Source organism: Plasmodium coatneyi, chromosome 11, assembly GCF_001680005.1.
Source record: "Plasmodium coatneyi strain Hackeri chromosome 11, complete sequence".
In the NCBI taxonomy this organism is placed as follows: domain Eukaryota; phylum Apicomplexa; class Aconoidasida; order Haemosporida; family Plasmodiidae; genus Plasmodium; species Plasmodium coatneyi.
In genome coordinates this window covers 1,784,088-1,807,187 of record NC_033566.1, presented here as the reverse complement: position 1 = coordinate 1,807,187, position 23,100 = coordinate 1,784,088, and the positions used below count along the sequence as shown (strand labels likewise).

Below are 23,100 nucleotides of genomic sequence, written 5' to 3'. Positions count from 1 at the left end.
TTAAGGAACCGCAGAAACTGAAGTGCCCTCCGGAACCCCCACGTAGGGCACAACCTGACTACGGTCTTGTAGCAGGTAAGACAAATAAAAGAGGAAGGTTAGGGAAGGCAAGTGAAGGGAGCACATAATAACAAATATGCATAATTCGAAAGTGTTATTAAAGAGTGAAAAAATATATACAGAAAAGGGAAAGTGCACCCAAAACATTCCTTTCGTCCAATGACTCCTGCTGACATTAAAACTAATTTTCCATGTTTAATTTTTATACTTAGCAGAAGTTCGTGGGAACCCAGGTTCTTCTGGTTCCGGTTCTACGGGAACTTGGAATCCTGGTTCTTCTGGTACCGGTTCTACGGGAACTTGGAATCCAGGTTCTTCTGGTTCCGGTTCTACGGGAACCTGGAATCCAGGTTCCTCCGGTACCAGTAGTACTGGCAACCAGAACACTGGTAGTCCAAGACCTGAAAGTCCGCCTCCTCCAGGAAGACCACAAGGACCACCACAACAAGGTGGGAATAGACCACAGGGACCACCTCCCCCAGGAAGACCCCAAGGACCATCACAACAGGGAATACTACCATTTGCATCTGTCTCTTCCGGAATGGATAGTACCACTATTGGTGGTGGTGCTGCTGCTGGGGCAGCAGCAATAGGATTACCAGCAATTGCTTTCTATCTATATAAGGTAAGTACACTTAACACAGGAAATATGCATAATAACACTTATTAATATTTTCCTGCCTATTTAAAAAAGAGTGCATAGAATAAATGTAAAAAAAAAAAAAATGGAATGTTTAAAGGGAACTGTAATATACATATATATATTATGCGCACATATTTTAACCCTCACTCTTTCTTCTTTTTTCCTCTTCTTAGTATACTTCTATATTTTCCGACTTACGTAACACTTTTGGAGGAGGAGGAAGGAGAAGGAACAACAACAATGGAAGCAGAAGAAAAAGAACATCATTAGTACGCAGGGTAAATATGGAAAATGAAGATGATTCCACAGCATACAACTCAACAACAGTAGATTCAGAACCTGACTCAACGGAGGATGATGATGATTCTACAGAATATTCTGTTCCTTATATTAGATAAGTTCCTCTTTTTTTTAACAAAAAAAAAAAAAAAAGAAAAGGAATAAAACAAAAAAAAAAAGCAAAGAATAAAATGGCACCCCTTTTGAGAATTTTAATATTAACTTTCATTTTAAGCTTCTTGCAATATACTAACTACCAGGTATGATCATAATAACTATTAAATTTTTAGCGTCGATATATTTATTATGGTTCATTTTTTTTCATTTTGCTAGAGGGAAGGTGTGAAAACTTCTCTTTTTTTTTTAGTGGTAATACTTATATGTGTTATGCAAATTGTAAATGCACTTTCCTTTTTTTTTTTTTTAGGTGACTGCTATTAGCACATCAAAGAGAGGAAGCGCCAATGTGACAGGAACTGAAAAGGAAAAAAGTACCACCTTTGGTGAAGGTGTAAAAACACTATTAACAAAGGTGGGTGATGTAACAAAACAGGACAAACCACATCCACCGAAGAATGGTACACCTCCTGATAAGAACAAACCAAATGTATCAACAAAAAATAAGAACCAATTCGGTGATCTATTCAAAAAAGCACCACCCAAAGATGAACTAAAACAATCATCACCCAAAAATGAATCAAAAAAATCGGACCCCAAGAAAAGTACACCACCTTCAGGTGGTGAGAAAAACACCAATCCAAATGTACCAAATACACCACCACCTTCAGTTGGTGGTGATAAGAACAACAAACAGCCAAATCCAACTACATCAAATACACCACCAAACAATGTACAAAGTTGTGCAAAAGGAAAGAAAAAAAGTTGGGGAGATCGGCTGATTTGTAGATTATTTCGTGGGGAGGTCAAAACACATGAATGGATACAACTCGTATTAATTGCGTTCATCCTTCTTATGTGGACTGAAAACCCTGTAGATCAGCTACTTGGTGCCCACGCCGTGGTGGACTCAATGGGCGCGGAATCTATAGCTAAAATTATAGTTTATCCGATTATTGGGTTCCTAATCCTATTTATACTGTGGACATTCTGGTTTTCGAAAGAAGGAAAGAATTTGTCTAACAAAATATGGGGTTGTAAATTTTTACAGGGGCAGAATGTTCTACTCACAGAGAACAAATCTGAAAAAAACTGAAGAAACTGCAAAAAATGAATAGTTGTTAGGGTCGAAAGGGAGGTAATGAATCTTCATATGAGTATCTGTGTATAACATTGCTTCTATGCTATGACGCTGTATATAGTTCATAAATGAGGAACATTAAAAATATTTCTATATATGATGCATGTATGTATGTGGTAGTGCTTGCTCCTTTTTATATTATTATATATTATTTAATAATTCGCCTTTTTTAAAAAAATGATAGTATTATTTATTTTTTTTTCTTTAATATATATATATATACATATACAACTCGTAAACGGTATACATCCTACATTGTTCATTATATATATATATATATTGTATAATGATGATCATTACATATGTACAAGGTACAATGTGTGCAAAGCCAGTACATATTATGCAAAAATGTAAGAAAACTTTTTTTCCTCCCCGTCCTTTTTTTTCTCAAAAATGTTCATTACTTCATCTAGAAGATGATGATAATCTGAATGAAGATGTTGTGTTCATCATCTAGATGATGATGAAGTAGTGGTGTATGCAACAGAATATTCTGTTGCAGTGTCCGTTAGGTTGGTTTTTGAATATGTTTCTGTAGAAGAATCATCTGATAAGGTGTTCAAATCGTGGTTAATTGATCTTTTTCTTCCATTTCCAGAGTGGTTGTGCTTCTTAAAAAAGAGTAATTTATACTAAACAAAAGAGAAAAAAGTGTTTTATGGTGCAGTGTTATTGTGGTGGTAGATGTAAGGAAGTGTGTAGGGACGGGTGCGTGTTAGGGAAGAAGGGCATAGAGGAAGAAAAAAAAAAAAAAGAAAAAAAGAAGAAAAAAAAAAGAAAAAAAAAAGAAAAAAAAAAGAAAAAAAAAAGAAAGGAATAGAAGAAAGATAGGAAGGAAGTATGTTGGAGGAAGTGTGCACGATGGTGTACTTAGGGATGGTAGGTGGAAGGGAGGTTCCTAGGGGTATTAGAATGAACAGTTATGTGTGTGGGAGTAGGGTGTAGGGATGTTAGAATAAAGGTTTAGGGGTGGTAGAATGGAAGTGTTTAGGGTACTAGAACGATGGTTAAGGGGTGGAAGGAAGTGTGCAGAGAGGTGAAGATTTGGGTGTTAGGGTGGAAGGGGAGGTGTTTGATTGTTCAGGTGGAAAGTGATAAGTTTGCAGGAGGGTGCATGCGAAGGAGGGGAAAAGAATAAACGAAGAAGTAAAGGAAGCAGAGAGAGTGAAGGAAGTGGTGTGGAAGAAAAGGGTGTAGAAGGAAAGGAGGAGTGAAGGAATGAGAGTGAAGGAATGAGAGTGAAGGAATGAGAGTGAAGGAATGAGAGTGAAGGAATGAGAGTGAAGGAATGAGAGTGAAGGAATGAGAGTGAAGGAATGAGAGTGAAGGAAAGGAGGAATGAAACAAGGAGAGTGAAGGGAAGAGAAGGAAGTAAAAGTAGTGATGGAAAAAGGAGTGTATGATTTAGGATTAGGTCTGTTAGTGTGTGGGAGGGGGTAAGTGTTATTGTGGAGAGAAGTGTGTTAGGGTGTGGAAGAAAGATGTGTGTGGGGGGGGTGTTACATTTTTTTTTTTCTTCGCTCTCTCTTTGTAGAAAAAAAAAGAATACGAACCACTTTCACTCCTACCTCTTTGAACATAAAATATTAGAGCAATATAATTATATGTGCAATTAAAAAATGAACTACTTTTTTTTTTTTTTTTTTACATTATTCTAAATTAATATATATACTCCTGTATGTGTATATTATTATACATTCTAATTATTATATTTAAAAAAATTTAAGAGTAAAAAGTTTTAAAAGTAAAAAGTTTAAATAAAAAAAAAAGTTTACATAGAAAGTTACACTTTCATACACACACCTTTGAAATGAAAAAGCAGTTAATCAAATGCCGCGCACACAAACGACTTAAATTAAACATTTCACATTAAAGAAAAAAAAAAATAATCATCATATATAATCCGTACAATCTATTTAATATAAATTAGAAGAGAAAACATTTTTCATTTTAAGCATTCTCTTTTTTTACATTAAAAAGAAGAAGCAAGCATAACAAAAAATAATATAAAAAAAAAAGAAGAATACAAGCGCCACTTCAAAAAGTTTTTATTTTAACAAAAAAAAAAAAAAAAAAGAAGAAAGAAAAAAAAAAAATACACACTTTTACTTTCTAAACATATCCTTCATTTTAAGGAAAAAAGAAAAATAAAAAAGAAAGAAAGAGGAAGAAAAGCAAAAACAGCAGAATGATGGCACCTTTAACCTCTGCAAAACGTTACATACTCCTCACCTTCGTATTCCTGTTGTTCTTGTGCTGTCAGTGGGAGCAACGTTCCAACTATGTATGATAAGAACAACAACTATTACATTTTTTTATAATTTGCACACACATTTATTATGATGAAGAATTTTTTATTTCGCTTGGAGAAAAAACACCTATTTTTTTTTTTTTTTTACTTATATACATTCTATAAATTTTAAATTAACACCTTCGTACCTCCTTTTTCTTTTTATTTTTTTTTAGGTCCTAGTGCACGCAACCCGATGGAATAGCAAGTCAGGAACCAGCGGTTTTGGTACATCCGATTCGTCAGATTCAAGCAGTACAAGCAGTGAAGGAACCTTAATAAGCTCAACTGGCACAAGAACACAATTGCAAGGAAGTCCATTTTTTCATAAAAATAATGAAGACCCAATTAGGAGTACTATGCCAAATGTACCATATGAAAGAGGAAGGAATAAAAATAATACCACCCTAAGGAACAAAAATACTAATACATTAACCGACAAATGTCGAAGGTTGTATAAAAAATGTAAATATGGAAAATTTAAACATAGAACCTTACTACTACTTATATTGGTTGTTTTGGCTCTTGGTATATTTGTTCTATATTGTGGAAACTTCAATATATCAAAAACAGAATGTACAGGAATAACAGAATCAAGGACTTGGGAAAAAATTATTTCATACTTTAAAGATAATGCGAAAATTACAACATACTCAACGACAACACAAGCAGTTCTTCCAATCATTGGACTCCTCATGTTACTCGCATTAGTAGCATTTTATTATTATCGAGCACGAAAAAAATATATCCAACGATCCAAATACAAAAAATACAAATTATAAGTTATAAGTTGTAAATCCGAATACAAATCCAACTTATAAGTTGTACAAGTTGTGTGTAATTGTTGTTATACAAGGATTGTTGTAGTTGTTGTTGTGTTTGTTGTGTTTGTTGTGTTTGTTGTGTTTGTTGCGTTTGTTGTGTTTGTTGTGTTTGTTGCGTTTGTTGTGTTTGTTGTGTTTGTTGTGTTTGTTGTGTTTGTTGTGTTTGTTGTGTTTGTTGTTGTTGTTGTTGTTGTTGTTGTTGTTGTTGTTGTTGTTGTTGTTGTTGTTGTTTGTTGTTGTTGTTGTTGTTGTTGTTGTTGTTGTTGTTGTTGTTGTTGTTGTTGTTGTTGTTGTTGTTGTTGTTGTTGTTGTTGTTGTTGTTGTTGTTGTTTGTTGTTGTTGTTGTTGTTGTTGTTGTTGTACAAGGATTGTTGTAGTAGTAGTAGTTGTTGTTTGTTGTTGTTGTTGTACAAGGATTGTTGTAGTAGTAGTAGTTGTTGTTTGTTGTTGTTATACAAGGATTGTTGTGTGTAATTGTTTGTTGTTGTACAAGGATTGTTGTGTGTATGTGGAATTGATCTTTTTTTTACCTCGTTTCTTTTCATTTCTTCTTTTTTTTTTTTTCTAATTAAAAAAAAAATTTGCTCACAAATTTTAAATAATATGTTATTTAAACAGAATAAAGTGAACACATTTAAGGTGATCATTTTTGAATAATATATGTTATTTTAAAATAAAGAAGAATAAAGTGGAGTTTGCAAACAGACACACACTAATTATATAATTAGGATGTGGAAGGGAGCATAGTGTATATTTCTTTATAATCAGTAGGAATAACAACATTACATATGTTGACGTATTACATTGCTTGATAACGTATATTTGTTCTTCTTTGCTGTCTCTGTTGTTGTTGACCTTTCCTATGCCTCCCTGCTGGTGGCTTATTATATATGGTAGAATTATCTGTTGAATCACCTATTGTTGAAGCTACTGTGGAACCTGTTTCTGTTGAATAAACTGTGAACTCTGTGTACATTGCATCCATCCCTTCCTCTAATTATAATTTATCACCATTACATTTTGTAACACATATAAATGCACAAATGGAAAGAACAATTATAAATATGAAAGCACTTTTATATATATACATATAACATGGTGTCTTTATACGGGGAAAAGGGGAATTCTTTGAACCCCCGTTGAACACTCTGAACCTTTCCGCATCATATAAATGAAGGAAAAAGGAAGAGGAGGAAACGAACACATCAGTATACAGAATCTAATATGCACTTAAGGAGGGACATAGCTCAAATGGTATATAAAGTGTACACTCTACATATGAAACAGTACATTCCAATGCACTAAAAAAAAAAAGGAATAGGGAAGGGGAAGCAACAAATTATTATAACAACAAACCGATCATAAAATGGAAGAGAGGATAGGCGTATGTTATAAAAAAAAAAAAAAAAAGGTGCTATTAAGTGAAGGTATGCACATATTCTTGTACATGTAATTTCGTACACTTCCCCCTTGCTTCCTTCTCCTTCCTCTGAGCCATATGTGCATAGTTAATTCTGCTTTATTAGCTCAACTATTTCTATAAATATTAATAAATTCATGTACACACGTCCGAAAAGAGGGAAAGAATTCTGCATATATGAACTATTAAGGTATTTGTTAGAAGAAGTTATATATGAAAACAACTTTCAATAGTAGTAAAACGCATAATTTAATATAATATATATATATGTGGTAAGAATTTTTCCTATGCACAAAAGAAGGGAAAAAAGAATTATATATATATTTCCTACATACGTATATATATATATATATATATATATATATATATATATATATATTCAATAACTGAAGCACACATGTAAATAATAATAATAATATAATACTTCTGGGGAGAGTTGCGCATAATCTAATAATAACGATGTAAGTGAATAAATAAAGGAATAAAGAAACCATATAAAATGTTTAATCATTCCCCTTCTTTGTTCATTATGGGAGTTCCTTTAAAATATTTTATTCTTATTTTGCATTGGGCTGCAAATATAATGATTTGATACACACATAATGTGCTGTCGCTACTTTAAAAATTGAACAATATGCACTATTAGAGAAGAAAGTAAAAATTCCAATATTCATTCATAATCTTTATGGAACAAGTGAAAAACTGAAATATTCATATTCTGCATAAACATATATATGAACAATATACACTTTTAATATATAAATTCCATTCCATATATACAACAGAAGAAAAATATACACACATAAACAATAACCATGACAAAAGTAATACGGATTATTATATATGTTTCCTTCCATGTGAGGGTACATGCACATATACACATGCAATACTTCTGCATGTACATAATATTCTGTACATAATATAATGAGAATATAAGGAGTGTACATATATATATATATATGTATTATATGAATTACATTTGCAGCCACTGGATTTAGAAGAATTACCTTCCAAGACCAAGTACTATGATAAATTCGATGCGCCTACTGAGAGTGAATGTCCTGGAACTTGTGCCGACCCTAATAAGTTAAAAACTCAATTAAACAGTAAATTCAACGACTGTACAAACATTATTAGTAACGCTGAAAAAATTGCGAAGGCTTACTGTTGCGCATCTTGGATGAATGAGCAACAAATCTACAAAAATAAAGAACCTTGTGAATTTTTTTATTATTGGTTGGGAAGTACATACTGGGACAAATTAAATGGTAAGTCATTATATGAACTTTTGAACAAAATTTACACTACGCCGAATATAACTTCTTATACGAATCCATGTAGAATTCTATACGATGATGTTGAAAAAATTCTTTTCCAACAAAGAAAAACACTATTCGAGTGGTGGCACGACCACAATGATATACAAAAAATATTAAAGGAAAATGTGTCCGAATGTAGTGAACAATATGGCCATCACATAGATGGAATATTTTCATCCTATTTTGTTGTAAGTGCACACTGTACTGAAAACAAAAGCAAAAATGATTCTTACTGTACTCAATTTTGGAAAGAACATAAAGCAGACATTCTGGCAAAACTGATAAAATTACAATGTGCATCAGACACTAAACTACAAATAGCAAAAGAAGCAAATGACGCACATTCCCGTCAGATACAGGAACTAACAAGAAAGAACCAGCAGGAAGCAGTCGCAGCAAAAGCAGCAGCCACTAAAGAAAAAGACGATGCCGTAAGTAAAGCCACCACCACCTCTTCGCTTTCTTCTATATTTGGCACACTCGGAATGACAGTTGCTCCCTTCTTATTGTATAAGGTAAAGTTATAATTAAAATACTACTATAACTAGTAGTATTTTCTCCCCTTCCTTCCTTGGACCCTACTTTTTTCCTTCCTTAGACCCTTCCTTCCTTGGACCCTACTTTTTTCCTTCCTTAGACCCTTCCTTCCTCCACCATAGACCCCTTCTTTTCCTTCCTCCTTAGACCCTTCCTTCCTCCACCATAGACCCCTTCTTTTCCTTCCTCCTTAGACCCTTCCTTTCCTTCCTTAGACCATCACCCCAAACACAACCTTCCTTCCAACTACCACCCTAACAACCCACCAACCAGCACCCTAACAACCCACCAACCAGCACCCTAACAACCCACCAACCAGCACCCTAACAACCCACCAACCAGCACCCTAACAACCCACCAACCACCCTACCACCACCCTTAACAACCATTCCTTCCACCAACCTAACAACCCACTAATCACCACCCTAAAAACCCACCTACCACCCACCTACAACATAACAACCTTCTTTCCACCTACTACCTAACAACCTTCTTTCCACCGACCACCCCTAACAACCTTCCTTCCAGCAATCACCCCTAACACAACCTTACTTCCACCTACCACCCACCTAACAACGTTCCTTCTTTCCATTTACCAACTACCACCTACCACCATAACACCTAACACCCTAACACCTAACACCCTAACACCTAACACCCTAACACCTAACACCCTAACACCTACCACCACTCCTAACAACCCACCTACCACCACTCCTAACAAACCACCTACCACGCCCAACAACCCACATGCAAACCACCTAACAACCTTCCTTCCCTTCAGTATAAACCATGGTCTTCCTGGATCGGTAACCATTCTGGAAATGGAAGAAGCACAAGAAAGAGAAGGTCCGCTGAGGGCACCTTTGATACATTCACAGAAAACAGCTCAACATATGATTCAGCAACTGAATCAATAGTAGATGACTCCACGACAGAAAATTCCACCACACTACGTTCTGCTACATACACAGCACAGTCTACCAGGGGAGGGAGAACAAGAAATAATGCGGGCCGCGGGATAGTAGGTTATCAGAACATGTAACACATATTGGAATGTAACCCTTAGAAGTGGAAAGGAAAGAAGAGCAATGTTCTTCCTTCCTGCCCCCCTTTGGAGGAAGGGAAGAAGGGAACATAAATGACCACGCAGTGTTCATACAATGTAAGAAGCAAAAATGACCATTCATACTTTTTCGCCCTTCTTTCCCCTAAGCGCTAATTTTTTTTTTTTTCTCTCTTCTTTTTATTTTTTATTGTTTTTTTTTATTCCTTTTCTTTATATTTTATTACTTTTTTTGCTTCCTACATTTTTATGTTTGAATAAGCACATAAAAAAAGACTATTTCTAACGTGGATGCGGAAAAAGGTGCTGACCTTCTTTAAAGAAATATTCATGGATTTTAAAAAACAAAAAAAAAATTTATGAAGTTAAAAAATTTTACAAAACAAATCAAAATAAAGTGAAGTGAGAAAAAATTTTTCACTTCCACTTATATTGCTTAAACCCGAACATGTAAACAATTTAATACACAAGACAAACCAAAAAAAAAAAAAAATATTTACTACACCCTAAACATGGAATCTGAACTTGAAATTTGTTCCTTAGGAATATCATACATAGGAACATTTCCCTTAGGAAGAAAGTCTTCCTCCCTAAACCCTAAACCTGGAACCGCAAACCCGGAATCTGAACTTGGAATCTCTTCATTTGGAACATTAACATTAGGAACGTTTTTTTCCTTTATAAATTCACTTCCCATAAATTCTTGAACCAAAATTTCAAAAAAGTCCTTCCGAACCAATTGTTTGTCCCCTTTTTGACATTCATCTAAGACTTCTAAATGAATATCAATAATGGTACGTCGACCGACAGGGCGACCAACGCCCTGTTTTTTTGGCATTTTCGTTCTCGTTGGAACAGATCTTGGTTGTCTGCGTTTTTTTACTAAGGTATATTCATGTGAACCATCATCTTGGTCGACATGATCAAGAGGTTGTTCTTGTAAAGTTGGACCAGAAACTTGATGTTCTCTTCTGTAACGTTTTCTTCTTTTACCGAAGAACAAATACTGCAAAAAAAAGAACGAACAAGTAATTTTTTCCGGTGTGAAATGTCGTTCACGCAACAATAATTACTACCTCAAAACCCAAGTGTTAAATCCTACAAACACACATAACTAAAATGCGAAATCCTATACATACACACCCTAAAATGCGAAATCCTACACAAACACACCCTAAAATGCGATATCCTACACATACACCCCTAAAATGCAAAATCCTACACATACACCCCTAAAATGCGAAATGCCACGTTTCCCTACTGATTCATTCAACTTTATTTTATTTTTTTTTTCCTTCTTTCTTTTTCTTTCTTTTATTCTTTCTTTCTTAAATTTTGTTTTCTTACCTTCCAAAGGAGGTAGGTCATAGCAGACACACCAATGAAGACAGGAGCCAAAGGAAGGTAAGGAAAAAGGGAAGGAAGGAAGGGATGGTCGACCATCCGTTCCTTCCCTACGTCCCTTGCCTTCCTAGGGGAGAGGGATGGTGCACTTCTTTTCCTTGTCTTTGTTGTTATTTTGTTTGATGTTGTTCTTGTTGCTGGTTGGGGAACATTCTGCTGTTGTCCCTGAGGTCCACCAGATTGGTCCTGTTGAGGTGGTGGAGGAGGAGGGGGTTGTTGTCCTGGACCAGGTCCTTGACCAGGTCCCTGGCCTGCAGCGCCTGGCTCCCCAACTCCTGGAACAACAGACTTTGCTTCCGTAGCATGAGCCTGGAGGCCATCATCACCTTGGGGATCAGGTGAAGCAGCATTTTGTCCCTTAGCATCCTGTCCCGATTGTTTGCCATTATGTTGGGGTTCTGCTGTGCGTGGAGGTTCCTGTGGACCTGCTTCTCCCTTATCACCTGGTGAACCCTGTAGACCCATATCCTCCTTTTCACCTATTGAAAAAAGAAAAAAAAAAGCGGATAGTAGCGAATGTGTGTAAAGTATAATGAAGAATATTGTAAACGTAAGATGGATGATGGTATATGTGTACCATGTATACCATGGGCTATGCATACCATGTTGTACCATTTCTTTTATAGAAATGTGTTAGTAGGAAGGGAGTGTTCTCTGTGTGGAAGATTGTTCTGTTTGTGGAAGTTTGTTAGGGTGGTAGGTGGTAGGGTGGATAGAAGAACACAACACTTTTCCTTCCTGCACAGAACTCCTTATATATGGGAATTTTCCTTACCTTCCTTTGATACAGGTGACACATCTGAGGGAACCTCATCCATTCTACTTACTGTTTCTGGTGTTGATGGTGATGCTGACTGTGCTGGTTGGGCAGGGGGTGGTGGTGGACCTGAGGGTAGAGAGTCTTCCTGTGCAGCTGATTCGGCTCTGCTAAGGGATGGCTCACTTAGAGTTTGTTCTTTCTTCTCAATTGTCTCCTGAGATTTTTTAAATTTCTCTCCTAATTGCGTATATAATGTTTCCATCATATTCTTCAGTGCACCAACTTCCCTCTTTTCTTCTGCTTTCTTTAATACTTCCTTCATAGCTTCCTTCTTCCAAGTTTCAGTATCCTTCCTTATGTCTGGTTCCTTTTCTCCACCACTTATTCCTAAGAATTCTAAAGTGTCCGATTTTCTTTCTTTCTCTTTGGGACAACTCTCCCCTGCCTGTTTTATGTTGTGTAGTGCACTATTCCTTACACTTACTGGCTTCACTCCTTTCTTTGGGTCCCCCTCTGTGCTATAATCATTTATCCATTGACCAACTTCGCCCCAAATTAATCTTCCACCCATTCTTATACTTTCATTATCTACTTCGTCACATATTATGCTCCTATCCTGAACTCCGTACAATCCTCTCATACCTTCTACAGCTCCCTTAACATGTGGTGCCACTTTACCTAATTTACAGTGTGTTCCTAACATTCTCATCATAGTCACTCTTCCTATAAGACAACGAAGGTACGCCTGTAATTCTTTTTTCTCATTTCTGGTTCCTTCCTTCCATTCTTTCGGTACCCACTGCCACCGTACATCATTTGTCCCCTTCCATTTCAGCTCTAATCCATCCATCCAAAGAAATATTCTGACTAAAATTTTGCACAAATTGTGCTCTTTACCACCTTCCAGTATTCGTTTATCGTCATTGTCCGTATCAGCGCAGAGCAAATTCTCTGTTTCCGTACTGTCTTCTATGCTTTCCATCATATTCTTGAATAATTTTCCCAAATCATCCCATATTTCGTCCTATAAAATAAATTGTCGTGGATATACATATATACATATTTCCCGCGTCACCACAATACACTATGTACTCCTTTTCATTCCATTATTCATATGTTACTATCCAACTACTCCCCCTTTTATATTTAAGATTTATTACCCCAAATTGGTCCACCTTAGACATATTCCCTGCCATGATCCATTTTGTAAATAAGTTACTTAGGAAATGGAAATCCGCTGCGGTCATTTTCTTTTGCTCCGATTGTTTTCCTTCACCTGCTGATCCTGAACTTTTCTTCTGTGGACATGGGTCTCTTGGTATCTTGCTATGTATCTTCCCGAACATTCCGCCGTTTTCATTCATCTTCCCCAGAATTAAACTTCGAATGTTTACACCTTTCACATGCGCAGCTGTAATTTTATTATATTCACATTTACTGCATCCTTGCCCTCCCTTAATATCATTGCACAACACGTCCATTGCATTGAAGGCCTGCTTCATAATGCTGTCAGCATTACAGTACCTTCTTTTATATGCTATTAACCATATTTGCCTTATAGCACATTGAATATATTCCTTTATTTTTGCACTCACAGGGTCTACATTAGGCCTGTGACCCATGTTTTTCCATATTTTTAGTAATTCTGCCACAAGGTATGAGCACCACGCTTTTTCTTTGTCCGTTGCCCCCTCCCCATTTATTTTAATGCTCTCGCATGCTGTCGTTCCACTTTCTAAATCTTCGTCATCAACATTACCGTCCATCGCACCAATCCATTCTTCTACCTTCTTTAGTAGTTCTCTCTACAAATGGAAACAATATACTGTTGTGAAATTCCTTGCACAACGCATGATCTAATATCATTTATAAACAAAAAAGAAGATACACAGTCCTGTGCTATGATTAGCGCCCATCTCACACATATCTCTTAGCACAGTAACATACCTCCCTTGTTTTCCTATCACTATAACCTTTTTCATTCCCCCATTGTTCCTTCAATTTATCAAAGTCTTCACTCATTTTATTACTCCTACAGTACTATTCTTTACCCTCATATTCATTGATAACTGGAACGTATTTCCTATATCATATAATTAGTGTTCTTACTATACAATCACATTATACACAGTTCTATTCCATTCACTATATCATATTGCGCCCCCTTTCGTCTTAAGGGGACGAACAGAATTATTACATGCTCCCATTCGTCAGTTAATCCAGCTACATATTCATATTAAGAACACTCTGCAGTGCATAAAATACCTGTAGCACCACATTTGCATGATAATATTGCACTTTATTTTACTCATATTATTTAATTCAACTACTGCAGATATTGAACGAACCTAAGGGAAAGGGTTCTAAGGTTAAACAAATTGACCCATACTTAACAATAAAATTACATAGGGAATTTTGAAAATGTAACACAATGCCACATTCGAACCCTTCCTTTTTTAAGGTTCCATGTATATATTAATCCTACATCCACCTATTCAATGTTTAATGCATTATTTTTCCAATTTAATTTATGTTCACATTCATCTGTACAAAATAATATTTTTATGATTCATAAAAATAAAAAAATTAAGGGGAAAAAATAAGTGCACGCATAATTGAATCATTCCCTTTTTATATGTCCCGAGGGAAAAAAAGAAAAAAATTGGTTGTGCACTTATTCTTCGACACGCATTCATATATGCGTTATATGCTTCCTATACCCTGTTTATAGTTTTTTCCCATAATAATTATCTCCTTCCTTTTTCCTCTATTCTTATTCATATTAAAAGAACCATAGGAATGTTGTCACAGAAAAATATTGTTTAATACGGAATTGTTAAACATACAGTTCTTAAGAAAAAAATTAATCAAAGAAAGCGTGACGACCCACACAATAAATTATTTGCTGTAAACATCTCCCCCCCCCTTTTCCCTCTCTGTACTATCACCATCGCCAACAACGAAGAAAAGAAAAATTCACTCAATATATAAATATGCTTCCCTTCAGAAGTTTCAGCGGGAGAAAAGCATTTCTACCCTATTATAGATTCTATATTATACCTATTCCTCACGAGTATTATAGTGTACCTAATATATGTACGCTTTTAAAATTTTACATTCCGCTTATTCTTTTCTCTTCCTTAAACTTTTTTTTCCTCTATCGTAAAAAAAAAGAGGAAAAAATTGATGTAAGAAAATTGCTATAAAAGAATTATGTTCGTGAGAAATAGGCAAAAATGAAAATTTCTCTAAGAATTAGTACCTCCCCAGAAAAATTCCTCAGGAGAAGTGTCAATAACTAAATTCGCTTATAATAGAATTGCTAGGAAGGTGAATGTGAGTAAAAACTTGTACGCACAATTGTCATCATACCAATCGGAGTGTTCCATATTTTGTTCTGTACTACTTCCAAATGTCAAGAAGAAGGGTGAAGGATGGGGGGTATGGCCTTCCCCCACTACAACCACCTCCTAAAAAGGGGGGTAGGAGGTTTCCCCTACAACCTTCCTAAAAGGATGGTGTATGGGGGGAGGGGTGGATGATGTTCCCCTACAACCTCCTAAAAAGGGGCGTTTTCGACGCCCCCCCAAAAAGGAGGGGCATATTCCCACTACAACCTCCCTCAAAAAGGGGGATTTCACACCCTCCTAAAAGGGAGGGTAGAAGGATGTTCTCCTTCCTCGGTTCCTTCTAAAGGAGGATTCCTTCCCTCTCTTCACCTTAGGGAAGGAAATGTTCTCTTTCTTCTCATTAGGAAGGATGTTGTTCCTTTCCACCTGAGAAGTTGTTCCCTTGGGAAGGTTGCTCCATTCCTTTTCTTTTCTCCTAAGGAAGGAATGTTGTTCCTTCCCTCCTGAAGGGGAAGGATGTTGTTCCATTCTTCCCTGAACAGGAATATAAACAACATTTCCTGATCAGGGACACTGAATGGGGATGTTTTCACTTCCCTGAACAAGGAATGTTGTTTCTTCCTTTGAGAAGGAATATTCCCACTTGGGCGAAGGTACTCTTCCCTTCAGGAAAGTGTCTTTCCTTTCTTTCCTTAGGGAAACTTGTTCCTTCCTTCTTTCGGGGAAGGTAATGTTGTTCCTTTTCCTTGGGGGAGGAAGAAAATTTACTATAACCAAAAACCGCTAGAACTAACAGTCTACAATGTTCTACTTACCATGGAGAAACATATTGTTTGAACGGAATGTGCACTTCCCTGTCCCGAATGGGACAGGGCATATATGGAAAATTAATGCTTAGTAGTTTGTTCACCCCTTTCCCCACAGTTAATTAACACACAAAATGTGAGGTGGGAGGAAGAGTATAGTGGGAGGGAGAAAGATATATGAGGGGGTGTACACTCCCCAGGGAGGATGCTTATTCGGAGGGACGTAAGTAGAACAGATAATATTTGCTTATAATGCCTATATATAAGGGGGTTCGACAACGATGGGGGGGAAAGTTGTCTCGCCAAACCCCATACAACGTCATATGCAACGGCATACAACGTCAAACAGTGAACCCTAGAATCCCTTTAACGTAAACTTAATAATGGTAGAGTGTGTGCGTGGGGACATTATTATGTGTGCTTTATTGTATGGTTCCATGTTTTTGAAGTTCAAATCCGTTTGGATAATCACACCATATATCAGTTTGGACAACCACACCATATAATGTCCGTTCCATATGGTAGAGTGATGAATACTGTGGCGACAAATATCAATTTAATACAATAATAAGTAACTTCCTTTCCTTCCATACGTAAAATATGATAACTACTTAATTGCAAGTGGAATACGATAAAAAGGGGGCACAAGTACATACATGAATAAATGTGCATGCATGTACGAAGCATTGTAAACAGCACTCATTTATTAATCATTATTTACGGTCACATATTATAATAAGAGAAATACACAAATTCATGATCATGATACATATATATAATAATCCATATATATATATATATATGAACACTCATTCCTATATATACATACTGGAATAATATGTAGAAGGGGGGGAAGGTAAGCCCCCAAAACAAGTCCATGAGGCCCCCCCCCTTAACTTATATGAAGCAAGAATGAAAAAGGAGAGGGAAGGATGCACTAAAGCATGAAGTGTGGTGCGTATTAAAAAAAAAAAAGGAAAACAGCTCAAATAATACATAATACACAATTTGTATAGGGGGGGGTATACTGTACAATCATCGAAAAGAATGAAAGAAAAAAAAGAAGGAAAATAGCAGGGGGGTTATTATTCCTAAGTTATCATGAACAGAGGAAGGGAGAAGGAAAAGGGGAAATAAAATGTGAAAATATTCTTATGATGATATACATTGTTATTCTCTCTCATCTTCGGGTATTTTAATTACTTCCTTCTTAACTATATTCCTGCTCATTATGCTCATCCACCTTTTTTTTTTCCATAAATTCAGCACGTTCTCCCTTCATTATGTATTGATAAATATGTACACATACAGGAAAGGGGGGAAGGGATATTATGTGTATGAACTATACTATACGTACAAGCAGTTTCTAGCAAATCTTTTTTAATAATAGTTGAGCATAAAAATGAGAGAAAAAGTGCCAGTAAAAAATTCTTGCACAAGAGAGAGAAATATTACGCTCCTGTATATATATGTGTATATGTAATAATTATAAGTAAGGGTGCAAATGATCATGTAATGATCGAATAAAAAACAAGTATGAACAACAATAATTAAAAAATAATATAACATAGATGGAATAAACAAGTACAATTAAAAGAATAATATAACATAGATGAAATAAGAAAAAGGAATGTATATGAAGAAAGGAGGAATTCGACTCATCCCCCTCCTTATTCTGTTATTGTAGCACATTCGTTCCTACTTCTTCGTCCTAATTACGTATATATAATGATTTGATAAATGTATAATGTTCCATTATCATTTTTTAAGAAAATTGAAGCAATATGTATTACTGAAAGGGAGTGAATAAGAAGTTCCATTTGTGTTCCTGTGTAATCACCTTGAAACAGAGAATACATATACATGTACATCTTCATAAATATTCTTCATAAATGTTCTTCATAAATGTTCTTCATAAATGTTTTTCATAAATATATGAAGAAAATTTTTGAGATAAGTGTACTATATACCAAGAATGAACAGTAGCAACAATGGCAAAACCAGCACAGGTTTGTTCTTCTACTTAAAATTAATATATAAGTATAGTGCTCCGGCTAATGTGCGTAATATTTGGTGGGGAGACTGCAGTATGTAAACTCCCTTAATTATATTTATAGGATCCACTTTTGAGGGATTTACCTTCTGAACAAGTGTACGATACATTCAGGAATGGTATAACATGTCAAGTACATAGTGAACAAGAGAGTTTGGCCGTGCAAGTTAAATCTATATTAGTAACTACATTATATAAGTATGGGAACATTAATGAGTATGCAGAGAAAATTATGGGTGCATGGTGTTCTGTAATTAAAGAGAAAAGGGAAGGCGTTAAGCTGGATAATAATGTGTACTATCTTTTTTATTACTGGCTGGGAGATGTAGTATTAAATAATATGAAAACGGGTGAATCATTCCAGAATATTATGAATGAAATATATTACTTCCTGTGGATGTTGGTTCCGAAGGATGAATGCGGAACTATATATACGGATATTGACCAAGACATCTTCAAACGGAGGAAAATACTATTCGACTGTTGGTACAACTATAGTACCATAGAAGGTCAATTAAGGTCACCTGGGCCTCAGTGTAATAAAAAATATGAGAAATACCTGGAGGAAGCTGTTTCAGCGTATGATAAGGTGTGGAACGATTGCAACCCTGGTAATGGGCGTAATGTTAGATACTGCATGAAATTTAGGAACAACTATCAGGAGAAGAATCCTAATGTACTACTAAATTTGGAAAAGGCATGCACTCCAAAGAAACCGTCTGCTGGAGATGACTTCGACCTTGGTGACGCCGTCGTAGATGGTAAGTGGTATATTTTTTTATGGGCGCTACATTGCTTTATGATGGTGTGGTGGTAGGGTTGAAGTAAGGTTACTAAAAGGTGATACGTGGGTCGAATGATGGTTGTTAGGGGTGGTAGGATGAAAGGAACGTTGTGTTAGGTGGGTTGATCGAAGGAAGGTTGTGTTTGGGGTGGTAGGGTGGAAGGAACGTTGTGTTAGGTGGGTTGATCGAAGGAAGGTTGTTAGGTGGGTGGTTGCTGGAAGGAAGCTTAGGTGTGGAAGGGAAGAAGATCACTTCCTTTAAGGAGAAAGAATAAAAGGAAAAAAAAAAAAATAAAAAAAAAAAAGGGAGGGAGGGAGGAAGGTGCATCTATGGTACTATTTTGAGGGAAGTATGCTTGGGGAAAGTGTGCAGAGGAGTGCACTCAGGGTGGGTTAGGTGGTTCGAAGGTGGTATTTGGAAGGATTAGGGGTGTCATGGTCGAAGTAAGGTTGTTAGGCGTGGTAGGTTTGTTCTTAGGTGTGGTAGGGAGGAAGGGAAGATTGTTATGGGTGGTAGGTGGAAGGAAGGTTGTCAGGGATGTTGGAAGAAAGGGTTGTTAGGGGTGGAGTGTTGTTAGGTGAAAGGAAGGGTTGTTAGGGGTGTAATATTGTTAGGTGAAAGGAAGAAGTGTTAGGAGTGGTAGGTGCAAGGAATGTTGTTAGGATGGTGCTTGGAGGAAGGAAGGCTGTAGGGGTGTCGGGGTAGGGTCTTTCTAGGTTAATGTCCCATAATATGGCCTGCTATTTTAGCCACCCCAGGGGGGGGAGTACATCTGAAGGGTGTATAAAAGAAGAAAAGAAAAAAAAAAAATATTATATTTAAATTACCTTTCCTATTTTTTTCTCTTTAGGTAGTTGTGATGATTATGCACTACGACCAGGATGCCCACCAAAACCTAAACCAAACCCGAATCCAAATCAAGCTGGTAGTAGTGGTTCTTTTAGTGATGCCGATTTAGCAGATGGTGTCTCTGGTGGAGAAGGAAAAGGAGGGAGTGACGGTGGTGGTAGTCACAGAAAAGAAGGGGAAGAAGCAGATGCTAACAGTGTCGTACCTACTGCTGTGGGTAGTACATTAGCTGCAGTAGGATTACCTGCCTTAGCATATTTTTTTTACAAGTATAAATCACACCTCTTCTTCCTTAAGGGGAATAACTCCTCTGGAAATGGAAGAAGCAGAAGTAAAAGGTCAGCCATTAGGAGAAAATTTAATGAGTTTGAGGGGGACGACGACGACGACTACACCTCAACAACGGAATATGATTCAACTAATTTGTCCGAATATTCCATTCCATACACTACCACCACATCTAGATGAAAATCAGCGAACAAATAATAATAGAGCAGGACAGGAATATAGCTTACCATCGAATGTAATGTGCCATCGTATGTAACACATCGCATATGTAGTGCACCGTTGTATGTAACATTGGAAAAGTGTGTCCCTCGTGCCCCCCTTCGCAGGAAGGGAGGAATATAAATAATCATAGGGTTCATACAGTATGTAAAGGAATGTAGCAAAATGGTTCCCTTCTTTTTCCACTCTCCTTTTTCTTTTTTCTTTTGCTAATTTTTTTTTTGATTAACATTATACGTAAAATTGAAGAAGAAAGAAGGGAAAGGAGTACTTACCCTTCCTTAAAAAAAAAAATATCCATGTATTTTAAAAAAAAGAAAAGGACTAAGAAAAAAAAAAATCCTAACCTCTTTTGAAAAAGGGTGTTTTAACATTTAAAAAAAAAGAAAAAAAGGAAGAAATTAAAAAAAATAAAAAAAATTATGCAAATAAGAACAATTATAAAGAAAAAAAAAAAAAATAAGAAGAACTATATTAATGTATTAACGAATCATATATTCCACACATTCCACATACCACGTTACACATGGTGCACATATATTCTTTTCGGGTATAATGTGTGTTCATTGTAATATATATAAATAAAGGAACAAAATAATGGAAGGAATATAGAATTCTCAATATAAATGAAATATAATATGTATTATATAAAAAAATTTTAGTAAAAATTTTGAGTGTGGAATATTCTCTGATTGTAAGTAACATAATTTTACAATTGTTCACATTAAAACAGAAAAAGAATTACACTTTGTGAAAGGAAGGGAAGAATAAGTATTAATGGAAGAAGAAATGCCGTTGTATATAATCTAGCGCAGGAATTAAAGTGAAGTGTGAGAAATAATTGTGTATGTTCCCAGAAGTTAACTGGGAAACAAAGGAAGATCGTTAAATTACGTATATGGTATAAAGAAATATACATGAATAAAAAGTAACCAATAGGATTTAAGAAAAAAATGACAGCGGTAGGAAAATGGTACATAGGGAAGAATAAAATTATGTTACCCAGTGAATACTTCATATAATATATGGTATATGGAATCATTTATGCATAGTGTAATGTACATGTACCATTTACTATATCCATAGGACACCTGTTTCAAGGGTACGAATTTCACTACTATAAGTCAATATTTTGAATCATGGAAAGAAAGTAATGAATGTAAGGGCAGGCCAGAAGAAAGGAAGGAAGAAATGGAGAGTATATTGGACACACATGGCATTTCTGGAAGACCAAAGAATGAAATTGCGGACGCATGGTGCAGTATAAAGTGTCCAAAGGAAGGAAATAAACCACCAGTTGGGGTGGACTGTTCCTTTCTTTATTATTGGATAGGCAGCAAAGTATCAACTGAGGATGTGGAGGACAAGGATTTTAAGAATATTATGGGAGGCATATATGAAAAGGTTAAGGAAGTTAAAAGTGTGCAGGGATGTGGAAATTCATGGCCTAAAGTATCTAAGGAACAGTTCGGGAACTTGGAACAATTATACAAATATACAAAAAATTATGCACACATAAGAAGTAAAATAGGGAATGGGGGAAGTGATATGTGCCCCTTAATATATAGGATGTACGTGAATGATGCTGTTAGTCCATATAGGAGAGTACACCAATGCTGTGGCAGTAGTAGTCAGGGAGAATATTGTACCGAGTTCCATAGAATGTTTAGTAGTAATGGAGAAGGTGAACAAATTGAGGAACCATCAAAGCTACTAATCCAATTGGGAGGTACAGTAGATACTGCAGCACATAAGGAGACTGCATTAGGGGACTGTGGAGTAAGGATCAATGAAGTTAGTGCTGCAGAATTAGAGGTAGGTGCGCAAGCTGAAGGTAGCGCTACCAGCATCCCCACTACCGCCGCCCCAATTGTCTCCTCTGCACTAGGCACCATAGCAGTAGGATTACCAACAATGGCGTTCCTATTGTACAAAGTGAGTATGCAATTATAATAGAGCTATACATATATATGTACTTACACATTCCCATGCTTCCCCCTCACTTCCTTTCCTTCCATCCACCCATACCACCTAACAATCTTCCTTTATTCAGTATAATCTTTTACCTTCTTGGTTTGGTAATTATTTTGGAAGAGGCAACAGTAATAGAAACAGTAGAAGCAACAGAAAAATAAGAACAATTGAACGCAACTTTGAAACATTCACCGACACTTTAACAACAGACATGTCCACATTATTTACAACAGAAGTTGCCTCAACCACTGGTTCTACGGATGTGTCTACCATCTATAATGACAGACCACCACCACCGAGACGTGGAAGGGCAAATACTAATAGAAGGAACGGGAATAATAGAAATAATATTCGTTACCATCCCTAGGTAAAAGGAGGTTACCCTTCCCATCCCCGTTTAGGAAACATAAATGGTCCTTCAGTTTATGCAGTGTGTATGTGGAAAGAAGCAAAAATGACCTTCTTCCTTTTTTTTCCTTCTTTCCTTCTCTTTCCTTCTCTTTCCTTCTCTTTCCTTCTCTTTCCTTCTCTTTCCTTCTCTTTCCTTCTCTTTCCTTCTCTTTCCTTCTCTTTCCTTCTCTTTCCTTCTCTTTCCTTCTCTTTCCTTCTCTTTCCTTCTCTTTCCTTCTCTTTCCTTCTCTTTCCTTCTCTTTCCTTCTCTTTCCTTCTCTTTCCTTCTTATTCCTTCTTTTCTTCATATTTCTTCCTTTTCACTTCCTTCCATTTGTAAGTTTGAATAAGCACATAAGGAAAGAATACTCTCAGAAAGGGGCGCAAACATAAAAAAAAAAAAAAAAAAAAAGGAAAGGAAAGTAAAAAAAGGAATAAAAAAAAGTAAAAAAGGAAAAAGGAAAAAAAGGAAGAAGGAGAAAGGCACATTAATATATGAAATATAAAGTTAATTAGAAGAGGAGCG

At 36.1% G+C, this 23,100-nt stretch overlaps 2 protein-coding genes across 2 annotated transcripts in view; one reads left to right on the top strand and one right to left on the bottom strand.

The window, feature by feature from the left end:
- Positions 1-22,967, top strand: part of PCOAH_00035670 (KIR protein) — a gene marked incomplete at both ends in the record, with an annotated part of 33,757 nt that extends 10,790 nt beyond the window's left edge. Inside the window, 6 exons of the mRNA XM_020060358.1 lie at positions 7,790-8,601; positions 18,148-18,680; positions 19,816-20,068; positions 21,473-22,145; positions 22,394-22,551; positions 22,916-22,967. Of these exons, the coding sequence (XP_019915863.1) occupies positions 7,790-8,601; positions 18,148-18,680; positions 19,816-20,068; positions 21,473-22,145; positions 22,394-22,551; positions 22,916-22,967 (2,481 nt within the window). The remainder of the gene's footprint in view (positions 1-7,789; positions 8,602-18,147; positions 18,681-19,815; positions 20,069-21,472; positions 22,146-22,393; positions 22,552-22,915) is intronic.
- Positions 10,196-11,064, bottom strand: PCOAH_00035680 (SICA antigen; the record flags this gene model as incomplete). Its single annotated transcript, XM_020060359.1, has 2 exons — positions 10,196-10,702; positions 11,044-11,064. The coding sequence occupies 2 exons, from the start codon at positions 11,062-11,064 to the stop codon at positions 10,196-10,198; spliced, it is 528 nt and encodes a 175-aa protein (XP_019915537.1).
- Positions 22,968-23,100: the final 133 nt, after the last annotated feature.